At 52.2% G+C, this 27,500-nt stretch overlaps 1 protein-coding gene across 1 annotated transcript in view; it reads right to left on the reverse strand.

Moving 5' to 3' along the window:
* Positions 1–27,500, reverse strand: part of nup214 (nucleoporin 214) — a 69,098-nt gene that overhangs the window by 26,415 nt on the left and 15,183 nt on the right. Inside the window, exons 14-32 of the mRNA XM_035391661.1 lie at positions 26,011–26,096; positions 25,267–25,350; positions 24,623–24,772; positions 24,345–24,503; positions 23,168–23,271; positions 22,469–22,663; positions 21,583–21,668; positions 21,088–21,171; positions 20,321–20,614; positions 19,419–19,586; positions 16,971–17,085; positions 9,630–9,684; positions 7,704–7,782; positions 7,027–7,096; positions 6,204–6,280; positions 5,633–6,034; positions 5,243–5,598; positions 4,950–5,164; positions 4,354–4,880 (exon numbers count right to left, since the gene is read on the reverse strand). Of these exons, the coding sequence (XP_035247552.1) occupies positions 4,354–4,880; positions 4,950–5,164; positions 5,243–5,598; positions 5,633–6,034; positions 6,204–6,280; positions 7,027–7,096; positions 7,704–7,782; positions 9,630–9,684; positions 16,971–17,085; positions 19,419–19,586; positions 20,321–20,614; positions 21,088–21,171; positions 21,583–21,668; positions 22,469–22,663; positions 23,168–23,271; positions 24,345–24,503; positions 24,623–24,772; positions 25,267–25,350; positions 26,011–26,096 (3,306 nt within the window). The remainder of the gene's footprint in view (positions 1–4,353; positions 4,881–4,949; positions 5,165–5,242; positions 5,599–5,632; positions 6,035–6,203; positions 6,281–7,026; positions 7,097–7,703; positions 7,783–9,629; positions 9,685–16,970; positions 17,086–19,418; positions 19,587–20,320; positions 20,615–21,087; positions 21,172–21,582; positions 21,669–22,468; positions 22,664–23,167; positions 23,272–24,344; positions 24,504–24,622; positions 24,773–25,266; positions 25,351–26,010; positions 26,097–27,500) is intronic.

Raw genomic sequence — 27,500 nt, forward strand, 5'->3', positions numbered from 1 at the left:
AGAAGAGAGTGAAGGTTGAGTAGTACCTGTGGGATACGACAGACCGCAATGTACCTCAAAAAAAAAACATTAAAAAATAAAAGATTAGCGGATTTTAGCTTCAGCGAAAGCTGGGGATTTTTTCCACTCAGAGTTTAAGGAAGAGCTGAGAGCGAGAGATAGAGGTGGCGAATCTGCAGGTTTATTTAAAACGTGCAAAGTCATTTATAGCTGCAGAGGAAGAGACTGCTTTTCAAACACAGTCCAGGGAATTATGGGACAACCAGACGCTTTCAATTATCAAAGGCCAGAAATAATGAAAGAAAGAAAGAAAAAAAAAAAAAAAAAAGAATAAAAAATAGTATGACAGACCGATTGAAGGGTAAAAAAAATAGTTTCCTAACCAAGCTTCCCTGCGATAACAGCAACTCTTACCATGACTACTTGAAATCTCATCACAAAACTCATACAAAAAATCTTTTTTTTTTAAAAAGTTAAAAAACTAACAGATCACTCCGGTACGAGACCCCATAACCAGGGAGCTGTCTAGACAGGGACGTGTTCCGGGGCGAGTGCAAACGTTCAGACAAACGAATCGATCGCAGCGATCAATAAACCGATTAAAAGCCTGAAGTCTTTTCCGCTTTTTCCGGGGGGGGGGGGGGTTGTCGTGGGTGAAATTTTGATTTTAGCCTCGTCCTCTGACGCGGTAGATGGTACATAGCAGCTCGTAGCCATTGCCAGGGGAAACGGCTTTGCTAGCTGGCTGTGCCGAAGTTGCCACACACACAGCACAGACAGACAGACAGACAGACACAGCACACACACACACACAACACAGACACACACAGACAGACACACAGACACACAGACAGACACACACACAGACAGACACACAGACCGACACACAGACCGACACACACACGCAGGCTCCTTAAATTCCATATGAAACACTGTTTGAGGTTACAGGGGGGCAAACCGCTCAAAAAATGTTAAAAATGAGCCCAGATGCTCACCCAGTGCCAGAGCAGCGGGTCAGCTGGTTTGGGCTCTCCCAGACGAGGGGAGGGCACACTGGGTGCGGCTCGGCCAGCCGGCTGACTCGGGTCAGCTGGTCTGGGAGGTGGCCCACCCAAGTGTTCGGCCCCTGCAGGGGAATTCTGGGAATGCCTGGGAAAGAACCGCTCCCCTGGCCCCCCTCTCCCGGGCCCTGGACGGGACCTGCCTGGCGACGGGTAGCACATGACCCCCCAATGACCCCTGCTAACCCCCGACCTCTCCCGCCGGGTCCCACAGCGGCAGCGACTGCTTCCTGGCGCTATTAAGGGCCTCCTGCCGGACCCCCAGATAAATCTCCATGCCGTAACCGAGCTGAGCTCATTTCAAACATCTCATAAACATCGAATTCTTTTTAAAAATAAAACTTTTTGCACATTCCTCGAAAATGAACTCAGGTGAACCAAAGAACTGATAAGGGGGCGGATGTTCACCAAAGATGCCGGCTAGTCTACGAATGCTAACCGTTAGCTAAAGTGTCCACTCTATTATAGAAAGGGGCTTCGGTAAGAGACAGACTGATAAACAAATGTGGAGCGTAATTCAAACAGCAGCGAAGTCACTTCCGTTCAACAGAAACAAACTGGCGACAGTTCAACCATTCACGTATGAGCTGAGTGCTCGTAATGAAACTGTAACTGTTGCTAAGGACGGACCGTAGAAATAAAATAAGGACAAAATGACTGTGACATCAACCACTGACTTTCCATGGGCATGTGAGAAGCGTTTCAAAACCGTGAAAGTGCAGTTTTCGACCCGCAGTGTCTTATATGGTCCAGATCTGGGTCAAATACGTATTTGTTTTTGATTCAAATACTTTTCTACACTATACAGATCGTGTCTGGAGTATTGGAACCAATGAAATACTCTCAAAAGGTGCAAACCCCGCCTTCTGGTCATATTGGCAGGCTCAATTTCACCAGGCAAGATCAACAGAGCACAGAAAAGTATTTGAATCCAAAACAGGTCTGACATGGTGATGAAGTCTGGGCTGGGTCCAGGGTCACCCACTAAGCGCGTGACATACAGTGACTCGTCCGATTCGTCCGCAGAACATTAAAAACACTGTCGAAATGACAAAATGGCTTCAATTGGCACGTTAGACGAAGAAAAGGCACCTATTGCAACTACTTGTCCTTGTGGGGAAAAATTTAACTTTGTATTTCGACCATTTTATTACCATTGACTTGCATTGAAACGGGTGGCTGAAACACCTATACTGGAGCCAACCGCACTGGCGCGAGTGAGCAACGTCTCTCAACTAGACCAGGAAGTGGGCTTCAGAAATCCAGCCTGGTTTTGGGCTGCATGGTGCATGAGGCCAACCCAACAGCAGCACAAGCAGATGGGAATATCTGGCGTGGTGGGGGGGGGGGGGGGGGGTTGAAGCGGACATGTGGAGCTCTATTAGATCAGTGGCGCGGTGCCAAGCCCATAGGACGTGGAAGGCGAAAGGGATGATGGGGGATCTGAGGTTGAGCTCACGCACAGGACGGGTCGGGAACGATGGCGGCGAGGGGGGGGGGGGTTAGGTAACAAATCCCCCACCGCCCCGGGCAAGAGCTTATAATTAAATCATTGGCCTTGTGCGTGATTAAAAAAATAAAAATAAAAAGGAGAGAGCTGCTGCCCACTTGCGACATCCCAGCTCAAAACAGATCCATTTCATTTAGTTTTTATTTGTGTAACTGATGCGGTCGCTACGGCCTTCTGCCAAAGCCTGAAAATGCACTAGCATAAACAGAGCATCGCTTCGCCTATTTTACCAGCTGAATCTATTCTAAACGTAACACTGATCTCCTGTCCAATGAACTGCATAACTTAGTTTATAAGCTCTTATGCAGTTCAGTGGTCCTATCCCATTTGCTTCCTTATGATACTACATTTCCCACGTCCCTCGTGCACTTTACTACGGCATCTCACTTCCTGTTCTAAGACAGTCGTTACGGTAAAGTTCATTAACTCTAAATAGCTCGCCCAACAAAAATGCGTGTGACGCTTGATGCCTGACTCAGGGCTTCCTGAATGCGTTTCCTTTTCGCCTACATTCAGAACGCATTCGACCAAAAATATCCACCGCAATGCGAAAGCGCCGAGCAATGTCTGTTTAGAGGGCCGTTTAATTTAGACGAACAGAAAAGAAAAGCCATCAACGCGGCTCACAGAATTTAACCTCCCTTCCTTCTGCCCGCTACACTCAAATAGCCTATTAAAACAGTGCAGACGGAGCCCAAGGACAGTCTTTGTGTGCGTAATAATAAATGAACTTCATAACTTTACTGAAACAATCCCACTGATAGGTCATCATTTCAAGTCACCGACAGGGTGTAGGCAAGGCACAGGCTAGGCTAACGGAACACAGCCAGAAACAGCATTCTGAGGAGCTCGAACTAGATACAACTACCCAAAGGGGGAAAGCTTTGAATTCCTTAGGAAATCAATGAAGCTGTCAGTTAAAGGTCTAGCAAAATATTAAATATGTTGAAAATTTCAAAATGCCAAAAAAAAAAGCTGCTGTCTGGTTCAAAGCACGCCAGACAGATCTAAAAATCCGGTTTTGCACTTTTTACTTATTGTCAAGAAGCCTGCGGCTAGCAACATTACGTGTGCGACCGAGTTTTCAAAAGCCAAACGGTTCAATCACGGTCAGCTAGCTAATGTTAGTTTGCTTTTCGTGGTCAAGTATCAAAATGCAGTTGAAACGTTCCCATACCGGGGCAGTCGATAAGACAGAATATCTGACAGGGAACGATATCTTAGGCCACCGAGCTGGATCATCTGTCCACTTATTTGTGACCACATTAGAACAGCATTCGAGCCCTATTTGGTCTATTTAGCAAAAATGCCTTCTCTAAACTTTAGCAAACAGCGGTTCAATGTAAAATAAAATAGCAATGATATCTAGCTTGATCTACGAGATGTCCCTATTCAAAACAGCGACATACGCAGGTTTGTTAGTTCGCACGCACACACGTGTATGTATGGCTATACTTGTGAGGACTTCTGACTGATTTCCATTGACTACATTCATTCCGTAACCTCTAACCCTAACCACTACATGCCCAACCTTAACCCTAACCTTAGCCTAATTCTAACCCTAACCCTAAGTCCTAACCCTAAAACAGCCTCTTGAAATTGTGAGGACCAGCAAAATGTCCTCACTTCCCGTAGTTTTCCTCATCTTTCTATCCTTGTGAGGACATTTGGTCCTCACAAAGATAGTAGTACAAACACGTGCACGCACACGCTCACACGCACACGCACGCACGCACACACACACACACACACACACACACACGCTCACACACACACTCTTACCCGCGGGCTGTCCGAAGCTGAAGCCGCTGGAGGAGGTGGTGGTGGTGTTCCCGCCGAACACGGAGCTCTGTCCGAAGGCGGAGCTCTGCTGGCCGAAGGCGGGCGTGGCGCCCTGGCCGAAGAGCCCGGCGCCGCCGCTGCCGTCGGTGGCGCTGCCGCCGGCGCTGGTGGTCATGTGACCGAAGGAGAAGGAGCTGGCGGACGGGGCGCCGGACGAGCCGAACAGCCCCCCCGCGCTGCTGGACGGCGGTGGGGCGGCGGCAGCAGCGGCGGCGGCAGGGGGAGGGGCCGGCTGCCCGAACCCGGGGGCGGACCCGAAGGCCGACTGGCTGAAGCTGAAGGAGCCGGCCCCGGTGGGGGCGGGCTGGCCGAACCCTCCGGGCTGGCCGAACGCGGGCGTGGCGAAACCGGCGGCCGGCGACGCCCCCCCGAACCCGGCGGACCCGAACCCGGAGGGCGCGGCGCTGGCGGCGGCGGGGGCGGGGGCGGGCTCTCCGAACACGGTCGCCGTGGTGACAACGGTGCTGCTGGCGGGGGCGGGGGAGGGAGCAGGGGAGGGGGAGGGGACGGGGGCGGGGGCTTGGGCGGGGGCCGGCGCGGCTTCCTGGGTGGGGGCGGAGCCAGAGGCGACCGTGGTGATGACCGTGGTGAGGGCGGTGATCCCCAGCGTGGTGTCCGTGGCGACCGGCGCCGGCTGGGTGAAGATGGAGCCCGGCTGGGGCGGAGGTGCCGCCTCGCCGGCCGTCGCTGCCTCCGTCGCCGTGGATACGGGGGGCTCAGGCGCGGCGGCGGGTTCGGGGGCGGGGGCCGTCTCCGTGGGAGGGGTGACGGGGGCGGCGGGGTACGGGGGAGGGGGGGACGGGGAGGGGCCCGGAGAGGGGGATGGGGCTGGGGGGGTGGGAGGCTTTTCGGGGGCGTCGGCTGCAGCGGCAGCGGCGGGGGCCTCTGTGGCGACGGCTGGCGGGGGGGCCGACGCCGGGGCGCTCTCCTCCGCGGGGGGAGGAGTCTCGGCGGGAGGGGCGGGGCTCTGGGCGCTGGGCGGGGCAGGGGGCGGAGTCTCGGCGGCAGGAGGAGGTTCTGCGGAGGCCGCTGGGGGGGGCGTGGGGTCCTCGCTGGGCGCGGGGGCCGGGGAGGCGGCGGGGGGCGGGGGGGTGGCGGAGGTGGAGAGCGGGGCCGCCAGCAGGCTGCTGAAGGACAGGACGGGGGAGGCGCTAGGCGGCGGGACAGATGCCGGCGGCCTGAAGACTCCGGCGGACGGGCCCGGCGCGGGCGCGGCAGCATTGGGCAGGCTCGGGGGGGGGGTCGCCGTCCCCGGGCGGGGCGGGCTCGGCCGGCCTCCCCTGCTGGAAGGCCCCGCCGAAGCCGAACTCGGCCGGCCCCGCCCCCGGCCCGTTGTCGGGCGGCCCGAAGCCGAAACCGGCGCTGGCGGGGCGGGGCCGCTCCTCTTCGCCCTGCCCCACGCGGAGCCCCGAGAAGCTGCCCAGCGTCTCCCCGCTGCCCACCGGCCGCAGGGCCGCGCCCGGGCCCAGGGGCGGGGGCGTGGGCGTGCTGGTCCGCCCCAGCACGGGGGACGCCGATTTCGGGTTGAAGGCGAAGGGGGTTTCCCCCGGCGCCCCGAACACCATCTTGGCACCCCCGCCGCTGCCGAAGGAGAACTTGCTCGGCTGGCCGACGTCTTTGCCTGAAAAAAAAACCAGTTTAAACGTTAAATCCACCGTGATGTCACACAATGTTCCATCAGAAGCGCTTTCACGCTTCGCGCACTTTAACGATGCAGCAAAACAGTGAGCTAATTAATCGCACTCCCGCAAGTCGGAGGAGAAACTTTCATCGGAGCCCCGCCCTCTTACCTTGCGAGGCCACGCCCCCCTGGGAGGCGGAGGCGGACGAGGCGGTCAGGGAGGCGAAGGAGAAGCTCCCGGCGGGCCTGCCGAAACGAACGAGCGAATGAATAAACGAACGAGCGAACAAGCGATCGGTCGCAGAAACGGGGACGACTCTCAGGGACTCGAAGCTCTTCTGACGAGCCACCGGAGAGTGGGCGGACCTACGGGAGACGGACAGGAGCTTCCGACTCAACACTGTCGCAAACCTGGGTCGTACCAAGTTCAAACCAGCCCGGGGGGGGGGGGTATGAGACTCCAGCTCTCAATAATTACACTCATGTCCTAAAGCATCACCGAGGTGAAGCTAAACTGTGTTTCAAGGATCCCCACGTGCTCCAGAGAGGACAGACGACTCCTCTGAACCTTCTACAGTGGCCAAAGCAAAGCAGACATTCTCCACATTACTTGTACCTGGTTATAGTTATACACTTTGCTGTACGTCGCTCTGGATAAGAGCGTCTGCCAAATGCCTGTAATGTAATGTAATGTAATGTAATGTAATGCACGACCACTGGTCCCACATTAACTGAGCCATCGAGGAGAGGAATAACACTTAGCCTATTTAAACAGTCAAACAGGCAGAACGCCCACACGCTACGCGTTAAAAGTGAAATCTTTAATGAGCGAGACAGGGGAGCAGGGACACGGGTTCCACTCTGCCTCAGTCAGACCGGCTGTGGGCTGCGAGTCAGCCACCGAAGAGCTGGTTTAAACGCTCAAACAGGAAGCGGGTAGTCTCAGACAGGAAGGAAGCGCCTTTCTGGGGGGAGGGGGGTGAGGCACTCACGCGGCGGAAAAGGAGAAAGCCTTGCTGGTCTGCTCCGGGAGGGAGGGGGCGGAGCTGGAGGTGACTGCACCTGAGAGAGAGAGAGAGAGAGGGAGAGTGAGGGAGGGGGGAGAGAGTGCGAGAGGGACAGAGAGAGGGGATAGAGAGAGCATGCAGGAGGAAGATAATGAAAAAAAAAAGGAGCGAAAGAAAGCAAAATAGCAAGAGGTAGGGAATGAGAGAGGGAGGGAAAGAATGAAAAAAGGATTGAAGAAATTAAGAACCAGAAAAGAAAGCAGGGACAGAGAAAGAGATGGAAGAAAAGGCACGAGAAATTTGAACAGCAGGAGAGACAGAAGAAAGAAAGAAGGAGATGGAGAAAGAGAAACATCATGTGTGAGAATCATCACTCGCTCCACAGAGCCACCTGACCTGCCCTGCCTTCATCAGTGCAGTCTGCCTAGCCTTCCATCCTCTTCCTCACATTCCTGCCACACGCAGCTCAAACACAACCCGTTACAAACCTGCAGTCCCAAAACACCCAACACCGAATCAACGCTGAAACTGAACACGGACCGCTCCGATTCGCCAGTCCCCTTAGAGCCGCGACCCAATGGCTGCCTGGCACCACCCGCGACAGCCAATCGGAATCGCGGGTCCCGAAGAGACCTGTCGGAGGGGACGGCGGCTCTGCTCACCGAACATGAAGCCGGGCTGCGGGGAGGCGGAGCTCTCGCCGGTCGGCGCGGCAACCTTCACGGCGCTCTGCGTGGAATTCTTCGCGCGGCCATTCAGGAAAGGGAGGGGGGGGGGGGGAAAGAGAGACAGAAAAACTGAATGTAAAACTACGAACCTGAAAGGAAAATAAACAGGGCCCGCTCACATTGGTTGGACTCAGACTGAAGAGGCTAATTGAGAGTATTTAGACTGTATTTAAAGTACATTACAGTTAAAACTGGCTTTACGTCTTTGTTCTGCACTCAAGAAAGTGGGAGAGGTGAGAGACAGAGAGAGCAAGAAGGGAGAGAGATGGAGGGGGAGACAGAAAGAGAAGGAAAGGAAGAGGCAGAGGGAGATGGAGAGAGAGAGAGAGAATAAATAAGTCCACTCATTAAGGAGATAACGAGTAAAACAAATCAAAATTAAAAAGAAACCAGCAAACATACTTGCAGTCTCGTGTGTGTGTCTGCGTGTATGCATGTCTGTGTGTGTGTGTGTGTGCGTGCGCGCGTGCGTGTGTGTGTACGCTTCAATCTCATATGCAGGTTCTGTGGCATACCCATCCTGTTCAGACTGCATTGTACTAGACGCTACGCAGCAGCGCTGAAGAGCTTTTAATCATAAACGACGACGAAGCGGCGGCAGCAGCAGGGTCAGCGTTCGGCTGAAGCTCTGGGGAGGAAGATAAGGCCTCGCAGAGCGGCCGGGACGCATCTCCATACCGCAGCATCCCAGACGCGCCGTTAAAAAGCACAGCTTGCAATCGTCTGCGTCGTAAAACCGTTGTTTTACCTCCCCCTAAAACCGCTAGGATATATGCGGGAAAGGACGGTCCACCAATCGGAAAGCGTTTCCCTGCATCGTCTGACTGAACCCAACCTTCGGACGCTCGGACGAGCGACCGCGTTCGCTCGAAACGCTCGGACGAGCGACCGCGTTCGCTCGAAACGCTCAGACGAGCGATCGCGTTCGCTCTAACGCTTGGACGAGCGACCGCGCTCGCTGGAACCCCTCGCGGCGGGGCGGTGCCGCCGCTCGTGACCGAACCGACGCCAGGAAACGTAACTTCATTTAATCCTCGCGTCCGAACTCGGGGCTCTTGCGCGGGGGGGGGGTGGGGGGTGGGGGGGGGGGGGGGGAGTAGCTCAACCTCTACGTGTCTTCATCGTCATGGAAATGCTAGGCTTCGGGGCTTCATCGTTAAATAACCCGGATGGGCTAGTCGGCTGGCCTGAGCCTGCCCTATAGGCCATCCGGGGAAGATAGGGATCCGTGGTGACGCGTGGATCCGCAGCAGCCTCTGACACTGCTGCTACGGACTTCCTGGAATTCTGCTCAGGTGACGGAAAGCAGGCAGGAAGAGGAATCTAAACTATTCAGAAGGAACTTAAAATGATTATCCTGTACAGCGCAGAAATCGGCAGTGCAGTATAATGGCTAAGGAGCTGGTCTTGTAACCTGAAGGTCGCAGGTTCGATTCCCTGGTCGGACACTGCCGTTGTACCCTTGAGCATGGTACTTAACCTGCATTGCTCCAGCATATATCCAGCTGTATGAATGGATTCAATGTAAGTCGCTCTGGATAAGAGCTAAATGCCTGTAATGTAATGTAAAGAAATCTCTTGAAATCATTAAATATGTTAAGAGCCAGACCTCTGACAGAGCCATGGGTTTAATTATGAAAAGGAGTAATAACCACCATAAGGTCAATGAAGATGATCAATAAGGCGATGATGAATAAATTCATTTGGATACAAGACCTGAATTTAAGTATCTCAGTGTGGGTTATGGTTACAACAAATGTGTAAATGTCAGGAGCTAGCCGGATTTTTGGAACACAAATCAAAATGTCACTGAGAAAGGCAACGGAACGTTCCGGAACAGGAGTACAAACGAGCGCTTACCCGCTTGGCCTGATTGGTCGGCAGACTTTGACTGGCGGGCACGGGGGACGAAGAGCTGCGAAAGAGAGGAAGACCACGGTGTGAACGAAACAGGAAGCAAACTGCGCAAAAAACACAGGATGTCGATACGCGCTCATGTGCCCATCCGTTCGGTTTAAAACAACCGCGCGTGCTCGTCAAGCACATGACGGGTGAAAAAAATACAAATACAAAACAGCCTTTTTAAAAAAAAAGATTACATTTCTGTAAATTCTGTTTTGTGTCCTGTCATGCAAGTGCCTGGAGGGTTATTTCAGGAAGCAGGATCACTGAGTTAGCGAGATACTTGCACTTAGTAAAACCCGGAACAGCTCTTTTTACCAGGAACAGCTCTTAGTCCATGTTCCAGATTTGGGAGGGTTCCGGGTTTTACTCCGAGCAGTTACCCACCTAACTCAGGATTCCCGCTTCGCGATACAGGGCCCGGGTAAATTGCATTCTGGGATTAAGCCACAATAACAAAAGCACAGCTGTTTAATAACCAATGAATGGAATGTATACTTATTTTCAGTACAGCAGAAAAAAAAATGAAACGTGAAATACGAAATATTGAAAATATGATATGAAAAAAAAAAAAAATGAAAATGTAACCGGTGGCCAAGCAGCCTGTCACACTGAACCAAACAAGGCCCCCCATCCCAACATCCGCAAGACCGTAAATGTTCTTTTTTTTTTCTTTGCCTAACCAAATGTCCTATACCGAATGGCTTGGGATGAATACGTGTGTATGTATGTACGTAAGTATGAGAGTGTGTACACGCACACTATTTTATTTGCCAAAACATTATTTACGAACATTATTTATTATTTATTAACACCTCACTTACTTTCTTTTTGAAAGTGACAGTTTGTCCCTAAATGAACTTCAAAGGGAGGGGAGCTCATGTAGGTACAGTGAAGACAAGCACCTGGGATAGGGTTGCATAGGAGAGGGCTGTGTTTTTAAGATGCAGCGAATGATTAATTGCCTCCCTTTGCTCTAGCTGTAAGGGAGGGGGGGGGGGGGTGCGTCGTCCCCGCGCACACCCCGAAATCCAATATCCCCCACACCGCGACACCCCGGATATTCCAACGGCACTCAATCTCCGTGGCGATGGCGGTTCCCCTCGCGGCGGCCATGATGGGCCACTAATTTACCGCCCCGGCTCTCGGGCTCAAGATGGCGGGTGGCGGTGTGTCGGTCCCACGCGGTGCATGACACTTTGAAAAAAAAAAAACTTAAAAAAAAAAAAAAAAACCTGGACCTTCAGAACAAATATGTTTAAATAACAAAGTTATCCGTTTGAAAATATTTCAAACTTTCATGCTTATGCTCAGGGGGACGTAAAGAGAGAGAGAGAGAGAGAGAGAGGGAGGGAGGGAGGGAGGGAGAGAGAGAGAGAGAGTGAGTGAGGGAGAGAGAGAGAGAGAGAGAGAGAGGGAGGGAGGGAGAGAGAGAGAGAGAGAGAGAGTGAGGGAGAGAGAGGGAGGGAGAGAGGGAGAGAGAGAGGCGGACAGCTCGGGACAGTGCTCTCAGTGTGCTTCATTTGGGAAACGCCTCAGGTGAGTCCTGAACTGTGCAGAACTGAGCACGGTAAAATACAATAAATAAATACACAAAGGCATGGAGGGGAGGTTGGGGGGGCAGCGGGGGGGGGAGAGATAGAGGGAAGGAGAGAGAGAGAGAGAGACAGAGAGAGAGGTATATTTGTTATTCTTTTTCTCTAATATGTTGTGTTACATTGAGAGATGATCTTGGATGCATCACAGTTCTGTGCCTGTGGCAACACTGGACTATTACTGTCATGTGAATACATTCAGTTTGAATAGACATGCTGGAGTTAGAGAAACAGAGAGAGAGCGAGAGAGAGAGAGAGACAGCAGTAATGTGTGGGAGAGAGAGAGGGGAGCAGAGGGGAGAGCGAGTGAGCGAGCGTGAAAGCGAGAGAGACAGAGAGGGAGGGAGAGAGCCGGCGAGATGGAGTGAGAGCGAGTGAGCGAGACGGAGAGAAAGAGACAGAGAGAGGCAAACCTGCAAATGGATCAGTGGCTACTGATTACGCAGTGAGAGGCAGTGACCTAATAAAGCAGCCTGAATAGGGCTAGTCTCTGTCCCTGCAAGCAGCTGCATACCACGCTCACTCACACAGGCATGCTACGCAAACGCTAACCCTACACGCATGCGAACACTATGCTAATGCTACGCTATGCTAACACTACACTATTGCTACACTATCGCTATACCACGCTAACACTACACTATCGCTACACTAGGCTAACACTACACTATGCTAACACTACACTAATGCGACGCTAATGCTACACTAACGCTATGCTAATGCTACACTAGCACCATACATAAGCTGCACTAGCACTACACTGATGCTACACGCACGCTTTGCTGACACTACACTAACGGCTACACTAACGCTACACTAACTCTACCATTATGCAACATTAATGCTACACTAACTGGCATCTCAGCCGTGAAACATCAGTGCTGATGCTCCTGCCTTCCTGCAGAGGGCGCTGGAGAGCTCGACTGAAGGGCTAGCCTGCCTGGGTGTGAATAATTCACCGCAGCCCTTGCTAAAGGTGGATGGGTGGAGCTGGGGTGGTGTGTTTGGCGAGCGCCACAGAGCGTAGCGCCCCCTAGCTTCTGTTCCGGGGGGCGCTCGTGCGGGGGGCGTCTACCTCACCTTCCCCGGTAACCGGGCGGGGCGTACGGGCGAACGCGCGCCGACGCATCGCGGACCGGGTGCCCCGCGAAACGCCTCAGCCGTCACAAGTCTATCGCCGGGGAGACGGAGGCCCTAACGGAACCCGGGCACAAACGCCAACCGCGCCCACGGCTTTCTTAAAAAACACGTTACAAACGTCTCCACTTCTCCGTCTCCACGTCTCCACTTCCACTTACGCGCGAAATTCACTGTACAGCAAGCGAGAGAGAGAGGAAAAAAAATGCTTAAATCGAACTTCAATGGCAATTTTCTTTTCAAAACCTGACACTGATCCCCTAAATATCGCTGCATAAAAGGGATGGTTCGCATTTCGGAATGTGTGCTTCCGATTGGCTCAGACAGCTCTCGCGTGCAATGAGGGATCATTTACATATTTCCAGAAGTTTCTGACGACTGGCTGGCTGTACAGTGACAGATTATGGGCATTAATAGGATTCTGGCCTAAAGCGAGAAAACAAACATGGAGAAACTCCAAAGCAGCTTGAACAGCAATGCTGTGGTTTCAGTAGGAAGCACCCTGAAATGAGAAAGAGACAGGAACAGAGAGGGAGAAAACCAGAGAGTGAAAGAGAGAGGAGAGAGACAGAGGGGGAGATGGAATGAAACAGGAAGTGAAGAAGAAACCAAAAGGAAAAGGCGACAATGGTTTATGGAAAGGACAGAGAAAAAATTAAATAAAAGTGGAAGAAAGAAAAGATAATGCCAGGAAGAGAAGGAGAATAACCGGAGGAGTCGGAGATACAGAAATCCGTGCCTGTGTTTTTGGTTCATAGTCACGTTTCGAGAGCAAACCCTTGGACCAGCGAGCTTCCCTGTCAGCTCGTGACCTGGCTCGACCTAACCCGAACCGCGGCACGACGTCACGGGCCGGACAAACCGAAAAACCAACCCTTCGGTACGTCATACTGCGAAAAATAAATAAATAAATAAATAAATAAATAAATAAAAGAAATCGCACCCGTCGGAGTTCCTGTCGACCACTGCTTTTACCCGCCTGCCTCTTACTGATGTGTGAATGCGCGACCTCAATAAATCCACGTAATGGGGGGAGGGAAAAAAAAAATAAAAAATAAAAACTGAAAACGTGGCTTTATCAATCATTCGTGCCAAAGCCAACGCCGCACATAAAGTCCTACTCAGTGAAATTCCAAAACATTCTGTTTTTTCGCTCGAGTCGCTTTTACAAACTCGGTATTTTTTGAGAGCTACGTTAATTAATTTCCCTCCGCGCTCGGTCACACTGGCGGTACCGCATCTGCACTTTATTAAACAACAAACTCCGTATCTGGCAGAGTACGGACAGCGTGTTTCTCAGCAATCGCTACGCTACGACTCGCTACGCTACGCTGAGATTTTGCACCTGCACCCAGAATAAAGCACGGGTGGGGCCGCTAATCTCGATGCTAACGTGCTAACGTGCGCTTTAAAGCATAAACAGACATGGAGCCCGGGTAGCGTCCGCTAGGCTAACGGGAAGGCGAGCGCAGGACGTCACCCCAGACGTTGCGGTTATTCTGCCACCCTGCATGAAAGCTCTGTTGCTTCAGATAATCAGTGTGCGGCTGAAGTTCGGCTGAGTTAATATCGTACTGCGACTGCGGGTGATTGACAGCCCTGCGCTCGCTGCTGTCGAACCTAGGGGAAAAAACCGTGTGAGACCAGCAAACAGACGGGTGGGCACTCACACAAGTCAACACACGCGTGCGCACTCACACACACACTCACACACACACACACACACAAGTAAACCCACGCACACACACACACACACACAAGTAAACCCACGCACACACACACACACAAGTAAACCCACACACACACTGCATTTGTTTAGTGGAGAGAGTACAGCGTTACTCTTTAAAGAAGCGGCACGCGAGCCCCGCTGGAACACCGTGGCCCGGCTCTGCGCGGGAGGAAGGGGCGGGGTGAAGCTTTCGCTTTTAAACGCAGAGGCGTTTAAAACAGGACGCCACCTACCAGTCTTCAGCCCTGGCCCTTAAAATAAATCCCCGGCCCAAAACCCGTGCGTAAATTACACTCCGCGCCGGTTGGCAGCCCGAAATAAAACGCGCGCTAATTCCAGTCATTACGCCCAGAACGGGACGTGTGTGACATGGGAGCGCATGGGAGCGTTTAAAACAGCCCGTTTGAAACGGCGGCCTTGGACGACCGTACTCTCACAGCCCTAGAGGGGAAATAAAGACAGCGATGACAAAAAGGTTTACCCAGGAAAACGCTCTGTTTGCGGGCATCTGTGCCTTCTCTCACTTTCACTCTCCCTATGCCCGCTAGCCACCCCCCCCCCCCTCCCCCCAGAACCATGGCTATGCCCCCCCCCCTCCCCCCCAGCGCTGCAGCAGCAGCTATGTCCCTTGCCTTGACTATGAAGCCTGATTCTGGCTGCATCTGCTAGCTGCCCCCTGGCTCTGCACCAGCAGGGCTTAACACACGAGCCCCAGCTGCGCTAGGTTAGCCGCGGCGCGCTAACGCGGAGCTTTGCCGCGGAGCTGTTCCCCCCCGCGCCCGACGGTACGCTCGCTGCGGCCGGCATACATGGCCAGCTCTTTCATGCCACGGACGCCTTTTTTATTTTGAAAAGCAGGGAACCGGCGGGAACTACTGCGGCAGAAGGGCCGTCATGGTCCTCAGTCAGGCGTTTGAGCTCAGAACCTTCTGGCTTTCTTTTTTTCGGAATGGGATCCCACCTCAAAGCCTTCTGACCTTTCCGTTCCTATGACTGGGATCCCACCTCAAAGCCTTCTGACCTTTCCGTTCCTATGACTGGGATTCAAACTCAAAGCCTTCTGACCTTTCCGTTCTTCAGACTGGGATTCAAACTCAAAGCCTTCTGACCTTTCTCTTCCTCAGACTGGGATTCAAACTCAAAACCTTCTGACCTTTCCATTCTTCAGACTGGGATTCAAACTCAAAGCCTTCTGACCTTTCCGTTCTTCAGACTGGGATTCAAACTCAAAGCCTTCTGACCTTTCCGTTCTTCAGACTGGGATTCAAACTCAAAGCCTTCTGACCTTGCCGTTCTTCAGACTGGGATTCAAACTCAAAACCTGACCTTTCTCTTCCTCAGACTGGGATTCAAACTCAAAACCTTCTGACCTTTCTCTTCCTCAGACTGGGATTCAAACTCAAAACCTTCTGACCTTTCCGTTCTTCAGACTGGGATTCAAACTCAAAACATTCTAACCTTTCTCTTCCTCAGACTGGGATTCAAACTCAAAGCCTTCTGACCTTTCCGTTCTTCAGACTGGGATTCAAACTCAAAACCTTCTAACCTTTTTCTTCCACAGACTGGGATTCAAACTCAAAACCTTCAGGACTTGCACTTCTTCAGACTGGGATACAAATTCAAAACCTCCTGGCACTACTGGTCCTCGGGCTGGGATTCAAACTCAAAACCTTCAGGTCACTGGGGCGATATCCCAAACACTTTTCCACTGTTTACCAGCGTCCCCTGTAGCCAGACTTAATAATGAATACTAGTAAATATATTCTGAAAACAAAAACAAATAATGAATAAATAACTATGTTTTGCGGTTTCGAGCCAAAGCAATTATCTTCTGGTGAGATCAGACCAGCCTTTAAACGCAGACAGCGGCTAATAGCCTCCCTCGACAGACAGCGATATTTTGAGGACAAAAAGGATTTAAAAACTGTCCAGTGCTCTGATAAAGACCGATTTAATTTAGCTCCCTTGCACAGACGCATTATCCCGCGGTATTGCGTTTGTTGTAATGAGGTCACAGAGCGCGCGATGCTCTGGATAAATCCGGCGTTAAGCGGGACGGCGGGATCCACGGCGTTCCCGGGAAGAGCTCTCGGGGCGCACCGGACCTGGCTGCTTTTGAGCCCCCTCCAGGAAGCCCCGCCTCCGTCCTCACCCCATTGGCTGAAACCGGTTTCTGGGCCTGGCCAGACGGACGCCGCGGCGACCCCGTTTGCGCTGGAGAAGCCGGCGAATGGGAGCCCAGCGCAGACAGGGAGGGGAGGGGGCGGCGTCGAACTCAAACGTTTATGCAAATCGGCTGCGTTTCGCTTTCACGCGAGAGTGGGTGCATTTGAGTAATTTGCGTTTCACTGGGTTTTCTAAAAATTTCCCCCAGTGTGTTATTGGTGGAGTCTTTTACACAAGAGTGGGTGTACTTGAGTAATTTGCTCCTGAAAAACAAAGGTCTGGACTGAACCAATCAGGTCACACGCCTGACCTGCTTTAAACTTCAGGGATCCTACACGGTGAGCGGGACAGAAAAATCAGAGAAAGCTTTACGCTGAAATCATTTTGGTTGTCTTTATTTACGGTAGGTTATCGTGCAGGGAACCCTGAGAAATGAACACAGGCTCCCCCGCAACCAAAGAAAATTATTCACTTATTGCAACAAAAAAAAGTTTCAAAATAAAGCATAAATCTGTGCCTTTTTTTTCCCCAATGCAAACTAACTCTTAGCAGGAGTAGCAGTGGAATATGAAGAAATTTAAGATATTTAATGTCTTGTATGAAACCGTCTTCACAACAAGGTAAACCCAAACGGGCGGACCTACCTTATCGCCACGGCAATGGACGACTCACCTGTTCACCGTGGAAACAGGCATGGGGGGGGCCTTCTCCTTCAGCTCCTGCACGTTCACCACCTGGGGCACGGTCTTCAGGGTGGACTCGGTCAAGGAGGCGCTGACCGCCGGACCTGAAACAGGGTAAGAGTAAGGAGAGGGAGGTCACGTGATGCCCCGTGACATCACACATCACAACAACCAAACCTGCGCTTACATCATACGTCACCACAACCAAAACCAGGTCGACATCACATGAGATTCTGTGGTAGACAGATGTGCAGCCACAACCTTGAACGTCTTGTTAGCTTTTGTCTGCTGGTCAGAAGCTCATGACTAGACCGGGGTGTGATTACCTCCTCCTGCCCATAGAAAATGTGCCATAGCCTGCGCAGAACTCCACAGTAAAACACATTCAGTCCACAGGCTGTTTTGCTCAAATGAAGATGTTTTTCCATCAGCATTTTCATCGGAGGAGCCTGTAGCTGTGTTGAATGCATGTGTTGGTGGTAATGCTGCAAAAGGCACGTACTGAAACACTGGGAATGTGGGCAGTAATGACGCACACCCCTCACATTGTGGAACTGACTGGCTCCCCCTGGTGGCTACAGTGTAATATTTCACAGGCACAGCTAAGAAGGAATCAAAATGGGTTGTTTCCTTCGGGGATACCCAAATATGTAGAAGTCACTGACCCCCACCCCGCCCCAGTTTTATTCCCCAAATGGCCTCTTCAGTTGCTACTGTGACACCACCCCCCCCCCCACCACCACAGCTTGCACTCTTCAAATTTTAGCAGTCAGTATTTTACATTTACAACAGGCAATTTAGCATACCAGCCCACTTTTACACACAATCCGTTCACACAGTGGGATATTTTATTGAATCGATGCAGGTTGAGCAGCTTGCTCAGGGGGTAAAACAGCGGTGCCTGACCTACGACCTTACAGCAGCAAGCCCGGTTCCCCAACCACTACCCTACGGTGCGCAGAGCACTATGGGAGATGTAGTTTAACAGCGCTCAGAGTCTCTCGCAGATGATAACTGCTAGCCTCTAGGGGCCTGGAGGGCTAAAGTAGTAAAAATTCGAAGGACCGTGCTACCCCACTGCACCCGTGGGAGGAGAGGGGGGTGTCAAACGTGAAGCAGCGCTCGTATCCACGGCCGCTAAGGACCCGCCGCACGAGCTTCACCTTACCGCCGTTCAGCGGCTTACAGTACAGCCGCAAGCGCGAAGGTCAGAGGTGAAAGTGCGGTAACTCCCCCAGAGGGGGGAAGAGCGCGCTCCGAAGAAGAGAGAGACCCAGAGCCACGGGCCTTCCGAAATTTACCCGGCCGAGGGCGTCGCCCGCTGCGTGACGGACGGCCCTTTAAGAGCGCTTTAATGGCCTCTTAATCGCCCTGGAATAACGAGCGCAGACTTCTCCAGGGAGGCGAGACAAATCGCACGTGTCGCGAACTCATTTGCATATCACAAGCCACCTTTCGTCTCATTTGCATAAAGCAAGGAGGGGCCAGACTACCGGAGAAGAAAATCTGCTAAACTGCAGCACTTTACAAAAAAAAATAAATAAATAAATACATTTTTATTCAACCCGACATGAATAATTTGCGTTCGGTAAACCGGCTGTTTGCGATGACAGCACAGCTTCGCTGGAGCAGAAATTACGCCTTTGTGCAAATTCAAGGCACAGAAGAAAAAAACTACATATGAGCAGCACTTTTTAAATTTTTTAATTTAGTCTAAATATTGGGTCTGAACTTTTCCGGCAGCAGGTTTGAGATATTTCTCACTGAATGGCAGGATGGTATATAGATGAAGGAATATAGCCTGGAATCCAGGTATAGATGTGTGTGTGTGTGTGTCTGTGTATGTGTGCGTGTGTGTGGACGTGCTTATGTGTGTTTGTGTGAGAGTGCGTGCATGTGTGTGTGTGTGAGAGTGTGTGCATGAGAGTGTGTATATATATATATATATATATTAGTGTTTAGACCTGTGGAAAAGTGTTTATTTTATCACCAAATGCTTTTTTTCTTCCTTTTGTGTGGAGCAAAATAAGAAGTGATGACACTGCTAATCGTCATGACAACACTAAACTATTTAAATTGAGAACGTGAAGTATGCACGTTCCTTTCCGTGAAGAAAGTGGCCACAGGCGCCAGCGTTGCGAAGACGTCGCACCAAATCACGACTCAAGCGTGCTACCGATACTGGCAGTCAGTACGCCATCTTCTTAAAAGTATCTTAAAACATCTTCAGAAAGCACTTAGACATCGTCAGTAAAGCCCACTTCATTACCGAGAAGACATGAGACAGGACTGTAAAATAAATAAAATAAAATAAAATAAAAATATAAATAAATAAATAAATAAATAAATAAATAAATAAATAAATAAATAAATAAAGATGTGGCTGATAAAGCATGTGACCAATCCCAGGTGTGGTTCAAATGAACCGCGCTCCTACCTGGCTTCTGATTGGCCATCTGCCTGCGGAGGGCGGCGGTGGCCGCGGCCTGCTGCGCGGACACGGTGGCGGGCGGGGCCCGCTCGGCGGGGGGGGCGCCGTGCTTCACCGTCTTCGTGGCGAAGGCCGTGCTGTCCGCCCCGGAGACGCTGATCTTACCGCCCAGAACTAAACCGCCAAAAAAAAACAATAAAACTACGTAAGACTCGCCGTTCACCGAGAGCGAGTGTTCCTGAACTACAAAACGGGCGCTACAGTAACGCATCATCAGGCCCCGACACGTCCAAAGAGAGTTCTGCCGTGCCACAGAATGCTCGCTGGCTTATGAATCCGGCTGGTCACCGGCGGCAGCTCCGCAGGCTGCAGAGTGTAAGCGGACGGGCGTCGCCATTAACCCTTTAACGCGTGAGATCACGTTAGGGACGGGCGATAAATCGCGACGATAAATCGCACCGATAAATATCGACTGCAATAACGGTCGATGTAGCCAATTATTGATCACGGTATTTGTTTCGCCCCAATCGCTGGGTTGTGTTGTTAGTTTTGAGACTGCTCCAAAAAAAAATTGTGTGCATGTGCTTAAAGGTCTCTGCAAATCACACCCATGGAAATTTTGATTCAGAACTCCCCGAAAGGGCTAGAGGTTCTGCCTCTCTGCGGCTGAAGCAAAAATAATTCCGTTGCGATGCATCTCACGAATGGTTTCACAAACCTGAACATTAATATGAGAACACATGCAAGAACAGCTGCAAACTTGTACTAGAGCAAAGACAACAGATTTCGGCGACAAAAACACCTCCATAAAGCTCCTCCCCCCCCCCCTCCCCGTGTGGCTCCTGCCAGTCCGGTGCTGTGCGATGTAAAGGGCCGATTTACAGGGGCCACAGCGCCCCCTATCTCACCGGGGGAGACGGCGGGCCCCAGGCCGGGGCCCACTTTGCTGAAGAGGGCGGAGGGCACCCCGAATCCGGGCTGGACGGAGGAGGTGCGGACGACGGCGGGGTGTCGCGGCACGGCCAGGGCGGGGACGGGGGGCGGGGCCGGCTCCTCCTCCCCCACATCCTCCCCCCCCACCTCCTGCTCCGCCAGGACCACGCCTTCGCCGTCGAGGGCCTGCGACAGGGAGGAGGCGGAGCTGACGTCGTCCAGGTCCTCGTAGTACGTGGGCGACAGGAAGGCCGACCTGGACAGGTTCGCTGTGAGGGGGGCGGGGCCATACGCGTCAATCACTCGGCGAAACCCGCCCACTGTGAGCTCCACAAATCTAAAAAGCAACCCTAATGGTAGCTTTGCACCGTTTCTACTAGCATTAGGGACACGTTTTCCAACATTTATTTCGCTGTATCTTTAGGACAAGTGTAGTAAGTTCCAGGATCACTTCTATGGCTGTTTTAACAGTCTTTAAAAATAGAATTTTAAGGGTGTGAGATGATCGAAACAATTTTTTAAAAAAAGGAACTCTATTAAAATCGTAACTGCCGAAATTGAATGATTTTCTAGAAATGTGCAGAAACTGAAGAGTAAATGAGTGAGATAAAATAAGAGAAGCAGAGGGTGAGATCTTGGGTGGGGCAGGAGGCAGGAGCATGGGGCGGGGTTGTGAGCGAGATTGAGGGTGTGGAAAGGGGTGGAACTGGGCAGGGGGTGGGGCCACGGCAGTGGGCGGCACCTGGGGCAGTGGAGCGGACCGGAGGGGTCTGTCTCTTGGACAGGAAGTTCCTCAGCTGAGACTGCTTGCTGGGAGACATCTTGGCTGAAAGAGATGAGACACTTCACATTAAACTGCGGATATGACCAGCAGATCCACACAGAGAACTGAACTGAACTCAGCTGCTGAATTACCAACACTGAACGTGCTCCAGCAGCACAGGAGAGGGCGCTCTCACACAGACACACCGGCGCCAGAGGGAAGGCCTGCCCGCAAATAAGCATGCAGCTGTGGGTACATGCACGAGTGCTCCAGCAAACGGGGGTGTGAGCGCAAAATGTGTCTGCGTGTGCGTTCCAGTCCCATGGAGATATCAGCTCACTGAAGACACACACACACACACACACACACACACACAGACACACTCACGCTCACACACTCACACTCACACTCACACAGGTCTGCATGCATGTGTAAGGGAACAGGTGTGCATGCAGGGTTCTGAAGGACCGTTACCTGGAGATTTGGACGGGGTCTTGGCCGCGCTCTCAAGGCTGGCTTTCAGTAAGGCTTCTCTCAGGGTCTCCAGTTCACTGTCCAAACTGCCACACAGAAACAGCCCTCAGTCAGGACTACAGTAAAAGCACATCTCCCAGGACTACAGAAACAGCACATTTCCCCTACAGGACTACAGTAACAGCACATCTCCCAGGACTACAGTAACAGCACATCTCCCAGGACTACAGTAACAGCACATCTCCCCTACAGGACTACAGTAACAGCACATCTCCCAGGACTACAGTAACAGCACATCTCCCAGGACTACAGTAACAGCACATCTCCCCTACAGGACTACAGTAACAGCACATCTCCCAGGACTACAGTGAAAGCACATCTCCCCTACAGGACTACAGTAACAGCACATCTCCCCCACAGGACTACAGTATCAGCACATCTCCCAGGACTACAGTAACAGCACATCTCCCCTACAGGACTACAGTAACAGCACATCTCCCAGGCCTACAGTAAAAGCACATCTCCCCTACAGGACTACAGTAACAGCACATCTCCCAGGACTACAGTAACAGCACATCTCCCCTACAGGACTACAGTAACAGCAGATCTCCCCTACAGGACTACAGTAACACCACATCTCCCCTACAGGACTACAGTAACAGCACATCTCCCCTACAGGACTACAGTAAAAGCACATCTCCCCTTCAGGACTACAGTAACAGCACATCTCCCAGGTGTCTCCCTGCTGTTCCCCAGCGCTGTTCCCCAAAGCTAACAGTCTGTCCTACATTAGTGCTGCTGTACCCCAGTGCTGTTCCCCAAAGCTGTACCCCAGTGCTGTTCTGACAGTCTGTCCTACATTAGTGCTGCTGCTCTGGTCTCGTACCCCTGCTGCGTGGGCGTTGGCGCGGGCGTGGGCGACGGGCGGGTGGGCGTGGCCCAGGAGGAGGCGGAGCCGTAGAGACGCATGGACTGGAGCATCTTCACCAGCACCTCCAGCTTGTGCTCCTGCTGGCGGATGATGTCCAGGTGATTGGACAGGGCCGTGAACAGGGCCTCCCGCTCCGGCACTATCAGGTGCCTGAGGGAGAGAGAGCGGGAAAACCCGCAATACTGCACTCAACTCTCAGTTCACTTTAACGCTCCATTAACTTTACTCAACTCAATGCACTGCATTCAACTCTCATTCAACTCTCAGTTCACTTTAACTCTCCATTAACTTTATTCAACTCAATTCACTGCATTCAACTCTCAGTTCACTTCATTCAACTCTCAATTCACTTCATTCAACTCTCAATACACTCAATTCAACTCGATTCACTTCGCTCAACTCGATTCACTTCATTCAACTCGATTCACTTCATTCAACATTTAATTCACTTCATTCAACTCTCAATACGCTCAATTCAACTCGATTCACTTCATTCGACTCGATTCACTTCATTCGACTCAATTCACTTCATTCACCTCAAAGTGCACTTCATTCAACTCTTAATTCACTTTATTCAACTCTCAGCACACTTCATTCAGTCCTCAATACACTTCAACTTCACTCGTCTCAGCGCAGCACCCATCTCTCTCTCACCTCTGCTTCTTCTTTTTCTCCAGATGTTTCTCCCACTCCAAGTCCAGCACGTCGTTGACGTCCTCCACCGCGAACTTCACGTACTGGTACAGCCGGCGGATCTCCTGTTCCAGAGAGACGCGGAGCGTGCGTTCATCGCCTCAGCCCCTCCGGGAGAGGACACCCCGCAAGACCGGCAGACACAGGGACCCAGAGGCCACGCCCATCTTTCAACTGGGGGTCGCTGCAACATCTGACATAACTCTCCTAGACCTTTTACCCAGTAGTTTCTGCAGCCTGGGGCCTTGGTGTGTCTAAACTGCGTACAAAGGCTGTGTTTGGCCATCGTACATTGTGCTTCTGCACACTCATCTCATGTACCTCTCAGTGCCGATTCAGGGGCGTCCTCAGGGCGGGCGTACCCCAAATTCTAAGCCTCTGCACTAATGATAAGCTAAACACAGGGCAGCTTTTGTCCCAGTGCCCATTACTGTGAAGCAGGTGAGCTCATAGCTGTACTGCTGGGTTACTGTGAAGCAGGTGAGCTCATAGCTGTACTGCTGGGTTACAGTGAAGCAGGTGAGCTCATAGCTGCACTGCTGGGTTACAGTGACGTGGGTGAGCTTATAGCTGTACTGCTGGGTTACAGTGAAGTAGGCGAGCTCATAGCTGTACTGCTGGGTTACTGTGAAGTAGGCGAGCTCATAGCTGTACTGCTGGGTTACTGTGAAGCGGATGACCTCATAGCTGTACTGCTGGGTTACAGTGAAGCAGGTGAGCTCACAGTTGTACTGCTGGGTTACAGTGACGTGGTAGGGCTCATAGCTGTACTGCTAGGTTACTGTTAAGCAGGTGAGCTCATAGCTGTACTGCTGTGTTACTGTGAAGCAAGTGAGCTTATAGCTGTACTGCTGGGTTACAGTGAAGCAGGTGAGCTCATAGCTGTATTGCTGGGTTACTGTGAAGCAGGTGAGCTCATAGCTGTACTGCTGGGTTACAGTGAAGCAGGTGAGCTCATAGCTGCACTGCTGGGTTACTGTGAAGCGGGTGAGCTCATAGCTGCACTGCTGGGTTACAGTAACGTGGGTGTGCTCATAGCTGCACTGCTGGGTTACAGTGACGTGGGTGAGCCCATAGCTGTACTGCTGGGTTATTGTGACAGACACAGGTGGAAGGTTCTGTGGCAGACGGGGTTCACCTTGAGCTGGTCCTCACTGCGGGGGTCCAGGGGTTTCTTATACAGAAGCTGCAGGTATCCCCGATCTTTGTTCAGCTCGCTCTGCGATTTAGCATCTTCTGCACCGGCAAAGCCCTCCAGCAGGGTGGTCTTCAGAGAGCTGATATCTCCATGGAGAGACTGGAACACACGAGCGCACACGCGCACACACACACACACACACACACAGGGTTAACTGAGGCGTCCTTCTCAAGCGGACACACATTCAGCTCCTCTCGCACTCCAGAGGTAACCGTCACCTCCGTGGTCTCCTTGATCTCCAGGGCGAAGCCGTGCAGGTCGTCGGACGCCGTCCGGAGCCCCTGCATCTCCTCGCTCGTCCCCACCCTGAAGTCGGCCTTGTCGCTGCGCGCCTTCAGGTCGTCCAGCTCCTTCTGGAAGTGGGCGATCTGGGATGGGGCAACAGAGCCGAACCAAGGCTTTACACCGGCACCTGGAACCTTCCACCAACCTCCAGCCAACCTCCCATCAACCTCCCATCAAAGTGTGGAGCGTAGCTGTGGAAGTGTGGAGTGTAGCTGTGGAAGTGCGGAGCGTAGCTGTGGAAGTGCGGAGCGTAGCTGTGGAAGTGCGGAGCGTAGCTGTGGAAGTGCGGAGCGTAGCTGTGGAAGTGTGGAGCGTAGCTGTGGAAGTGCGGAGCGTAGCTGTGGAAGTGTGGAGCGTAGCTGTGGAAGTGTGGAGCGTAGCTGTGGAAGTGTGGAGTGTAGCTGTGGAAGTGTGGAGCGTAGCTGTGGAAGTGCGGAGCGTAGCTGTGGAAGTGCGGAGCGTAGCTGTGGAAGTGTGGAGTGTAGCTGTGGAAGTGCGGAGCGTAGCTGTGGAAGATGAGGGGCTTTCACGAATGTGAAAGAGACAGTGTGACAGACAGACAGGCAGACAGACTCACTTCCTCCAAGATGCCGACCATGACGGGATCTACTTCCTTCCTCTGCTGCAGCTGCCTCTCCAGAGCCTTGATTGACAGCGCTGCCTGGAGACGGTGTCACACAAGCCAACCCAACATTACAACCCCATGTGCGGGCCTAACGGTTAACACACTGCTTCAGCGGTCTTTCAAGAGGAAACAAACTTCGCGTAAATTTGCCTCCACCAAAATTTCCATATTAATGGTGTCTGCATGCATGTATGTGTCTGTGTGTGTGTGTGTGAGTGTGTGTGTGTGTGTGTGTGTGTGTGTTAAATCCACGTGCTGATGGTACCAGCAGCTGATGGTGACTCTACACTTAGAATCACAACTTGCTAGATAAAATACCATCACTATCCTTATTATATTTCACGAGCCATACTGGGAGAAGCACTGACAGCCTCTGAACACAAGAGGGCGCCAAGACCAATAATATTTCCATTTACATTTTTTACGTTCATAGTTAACAGACCCTCTTAACAAAAGCAAATTACACAATCCATTTATGCAGCTGAATATTTTAACTAAAGCAACATCTTTGCTCAAGGACACAACAACACCGCGACAACCAGGAATTAAACCCGCAACCTCTGGGTGACCGAGCCCAGTTCCCTCACCCTTACACTACACTGCTGCCCGAGTGCGTTTGCCCGCTGCTCACGTGCAGCCGGATGCAGCCCGACCTGCAGGCGTGCGTTTTTCGGGGAGGGGGGGGGGGGCGCTCACCTGGCTTGCAGGGGTACCGGCGGGAGCCTGAGTGGGCGGGGCCGTCCTCACAGCTGAGGGGGCGGAGCTGGACTGCGCAGTTCGAGCTGGGGAGCGGGAGACAGGGAGAGGAACCCTAAAATGCCTGACGACACCTCATCCAAACAGCGAGAGTCAGAGTTGCAGGACAATCGTGGCCACTGGCATATACTACAGGCCTCAGGTCTTCATTTAAAAGTGCTGTGTAAAGGCATTACATACAACCAGTAAATTACCAAGAGTGTCACCAAGACAAAGTTACTAACTGGGTCAACATGTCCCTTCAAATTCTTTTAAATTAAAAGGGATTTATTTGCTTATTTATCATGCAATGAACACACAGCACAATAGCAATTATCCTGTTTGATGAATCAGTCTTGGTGTCGTTATGAGCGGCTACTCTGGGACATTTACCTGAAGGAGGTCCGCTAGGACTCTCACCTGCAGCAGGTAAGCTGAGACTCTCACCTGGAGCAGGTAAGCTCAGACTCTCACCTGGAGCAGGTACGCTCAGACTGTCACCTGGAGCAGGTAAGCTGAGACTCTCACCTGGAGCAGGTACGCTGAGATTCTCACCTGGAGCAGGTAAGCTCAGTCTCCTACCTGGAGCAGGTATGCTCAGACTCTCACCTGGAGCAGGTAAGCTGAGACTCTCACCTGGAGCAGGTAAGCTGAGACTCTCACCTGCAGCAGGTACGCTCAGACTCTCACCTGGAGCAGGTACGCTGAGACTCTCACCTGGAGCAGGTAAGCTCAGACTCTCACCTGGAGCAGGTAAGCTCAGACTCTCACCTGCAGCAGGTACGCTGAGACTCTCACCTGCAGCAGGTAAGCTCAGACTCTCACCTGGAGCAGGTAAGCTCAGACTCTCACCTGGAGCAGGTACGCTGAGACTCTCACCTGCAGCAGGTAAGCTCAGACTCTCACCTGGAGCAGGTAAGCTCAGACTCTCACCTGGAGCAGGTAAGCTCAGACTCTCACCTGGAGCAGGTACGCTGAGACTCTCACCTGCAGCAGGTAAGCTCAGACTCTCACCTGGAGCAGGTAAGCTGAGACTCTCACCTGCAGCAGGTAAGCTCAGTCTCTTACCTGGAGCAGGTAAGCTGAGACTCTCACCTGGAGCAGGTACGCTCAGACTCTCACCTGCAGCAGGTATGCTGAGACTCTCACCTGGAGCAGGTACGCTGAGACTCTCACCTGGAGCAGGTAAGCTGAGACTCTCACCTGGAGCAGGTGCGCTGAGACTCTCACCTGGAGCAGGTAAGCTCAGTCTCTTACCTGGAGCAGGTACGCTGAGACTCTCACCTGGAGCAGGTACGCTGAGGCTCTCACCTGCAGCAGGTAAGCTGAGACTCTCACCTGGAGCAGGTAAGCTCAGACTCTCACCTGTAGCAGGTAAGCTGAGACTCTCACCTGGAGCAGGTACGCTGAGACTCTCACCTGGAGCAGGTAAGCTCAGACTCTCACCTGGA

Source organism: Anguilla anguilla, chromosome 14, assembly GCF_013347855.1.
Source record: "Anguilla anguilla isolate fAngAng1 chromosome 14, fAngAng1.pri, whole genome shotgun sequence".
NCBI classification, from domain to species: Eukaryota; Metazoa; Chordata; class Actinopteri; order Anguilliformes; family Anguillidae; genus Anguilla; species Anguilla anguilla.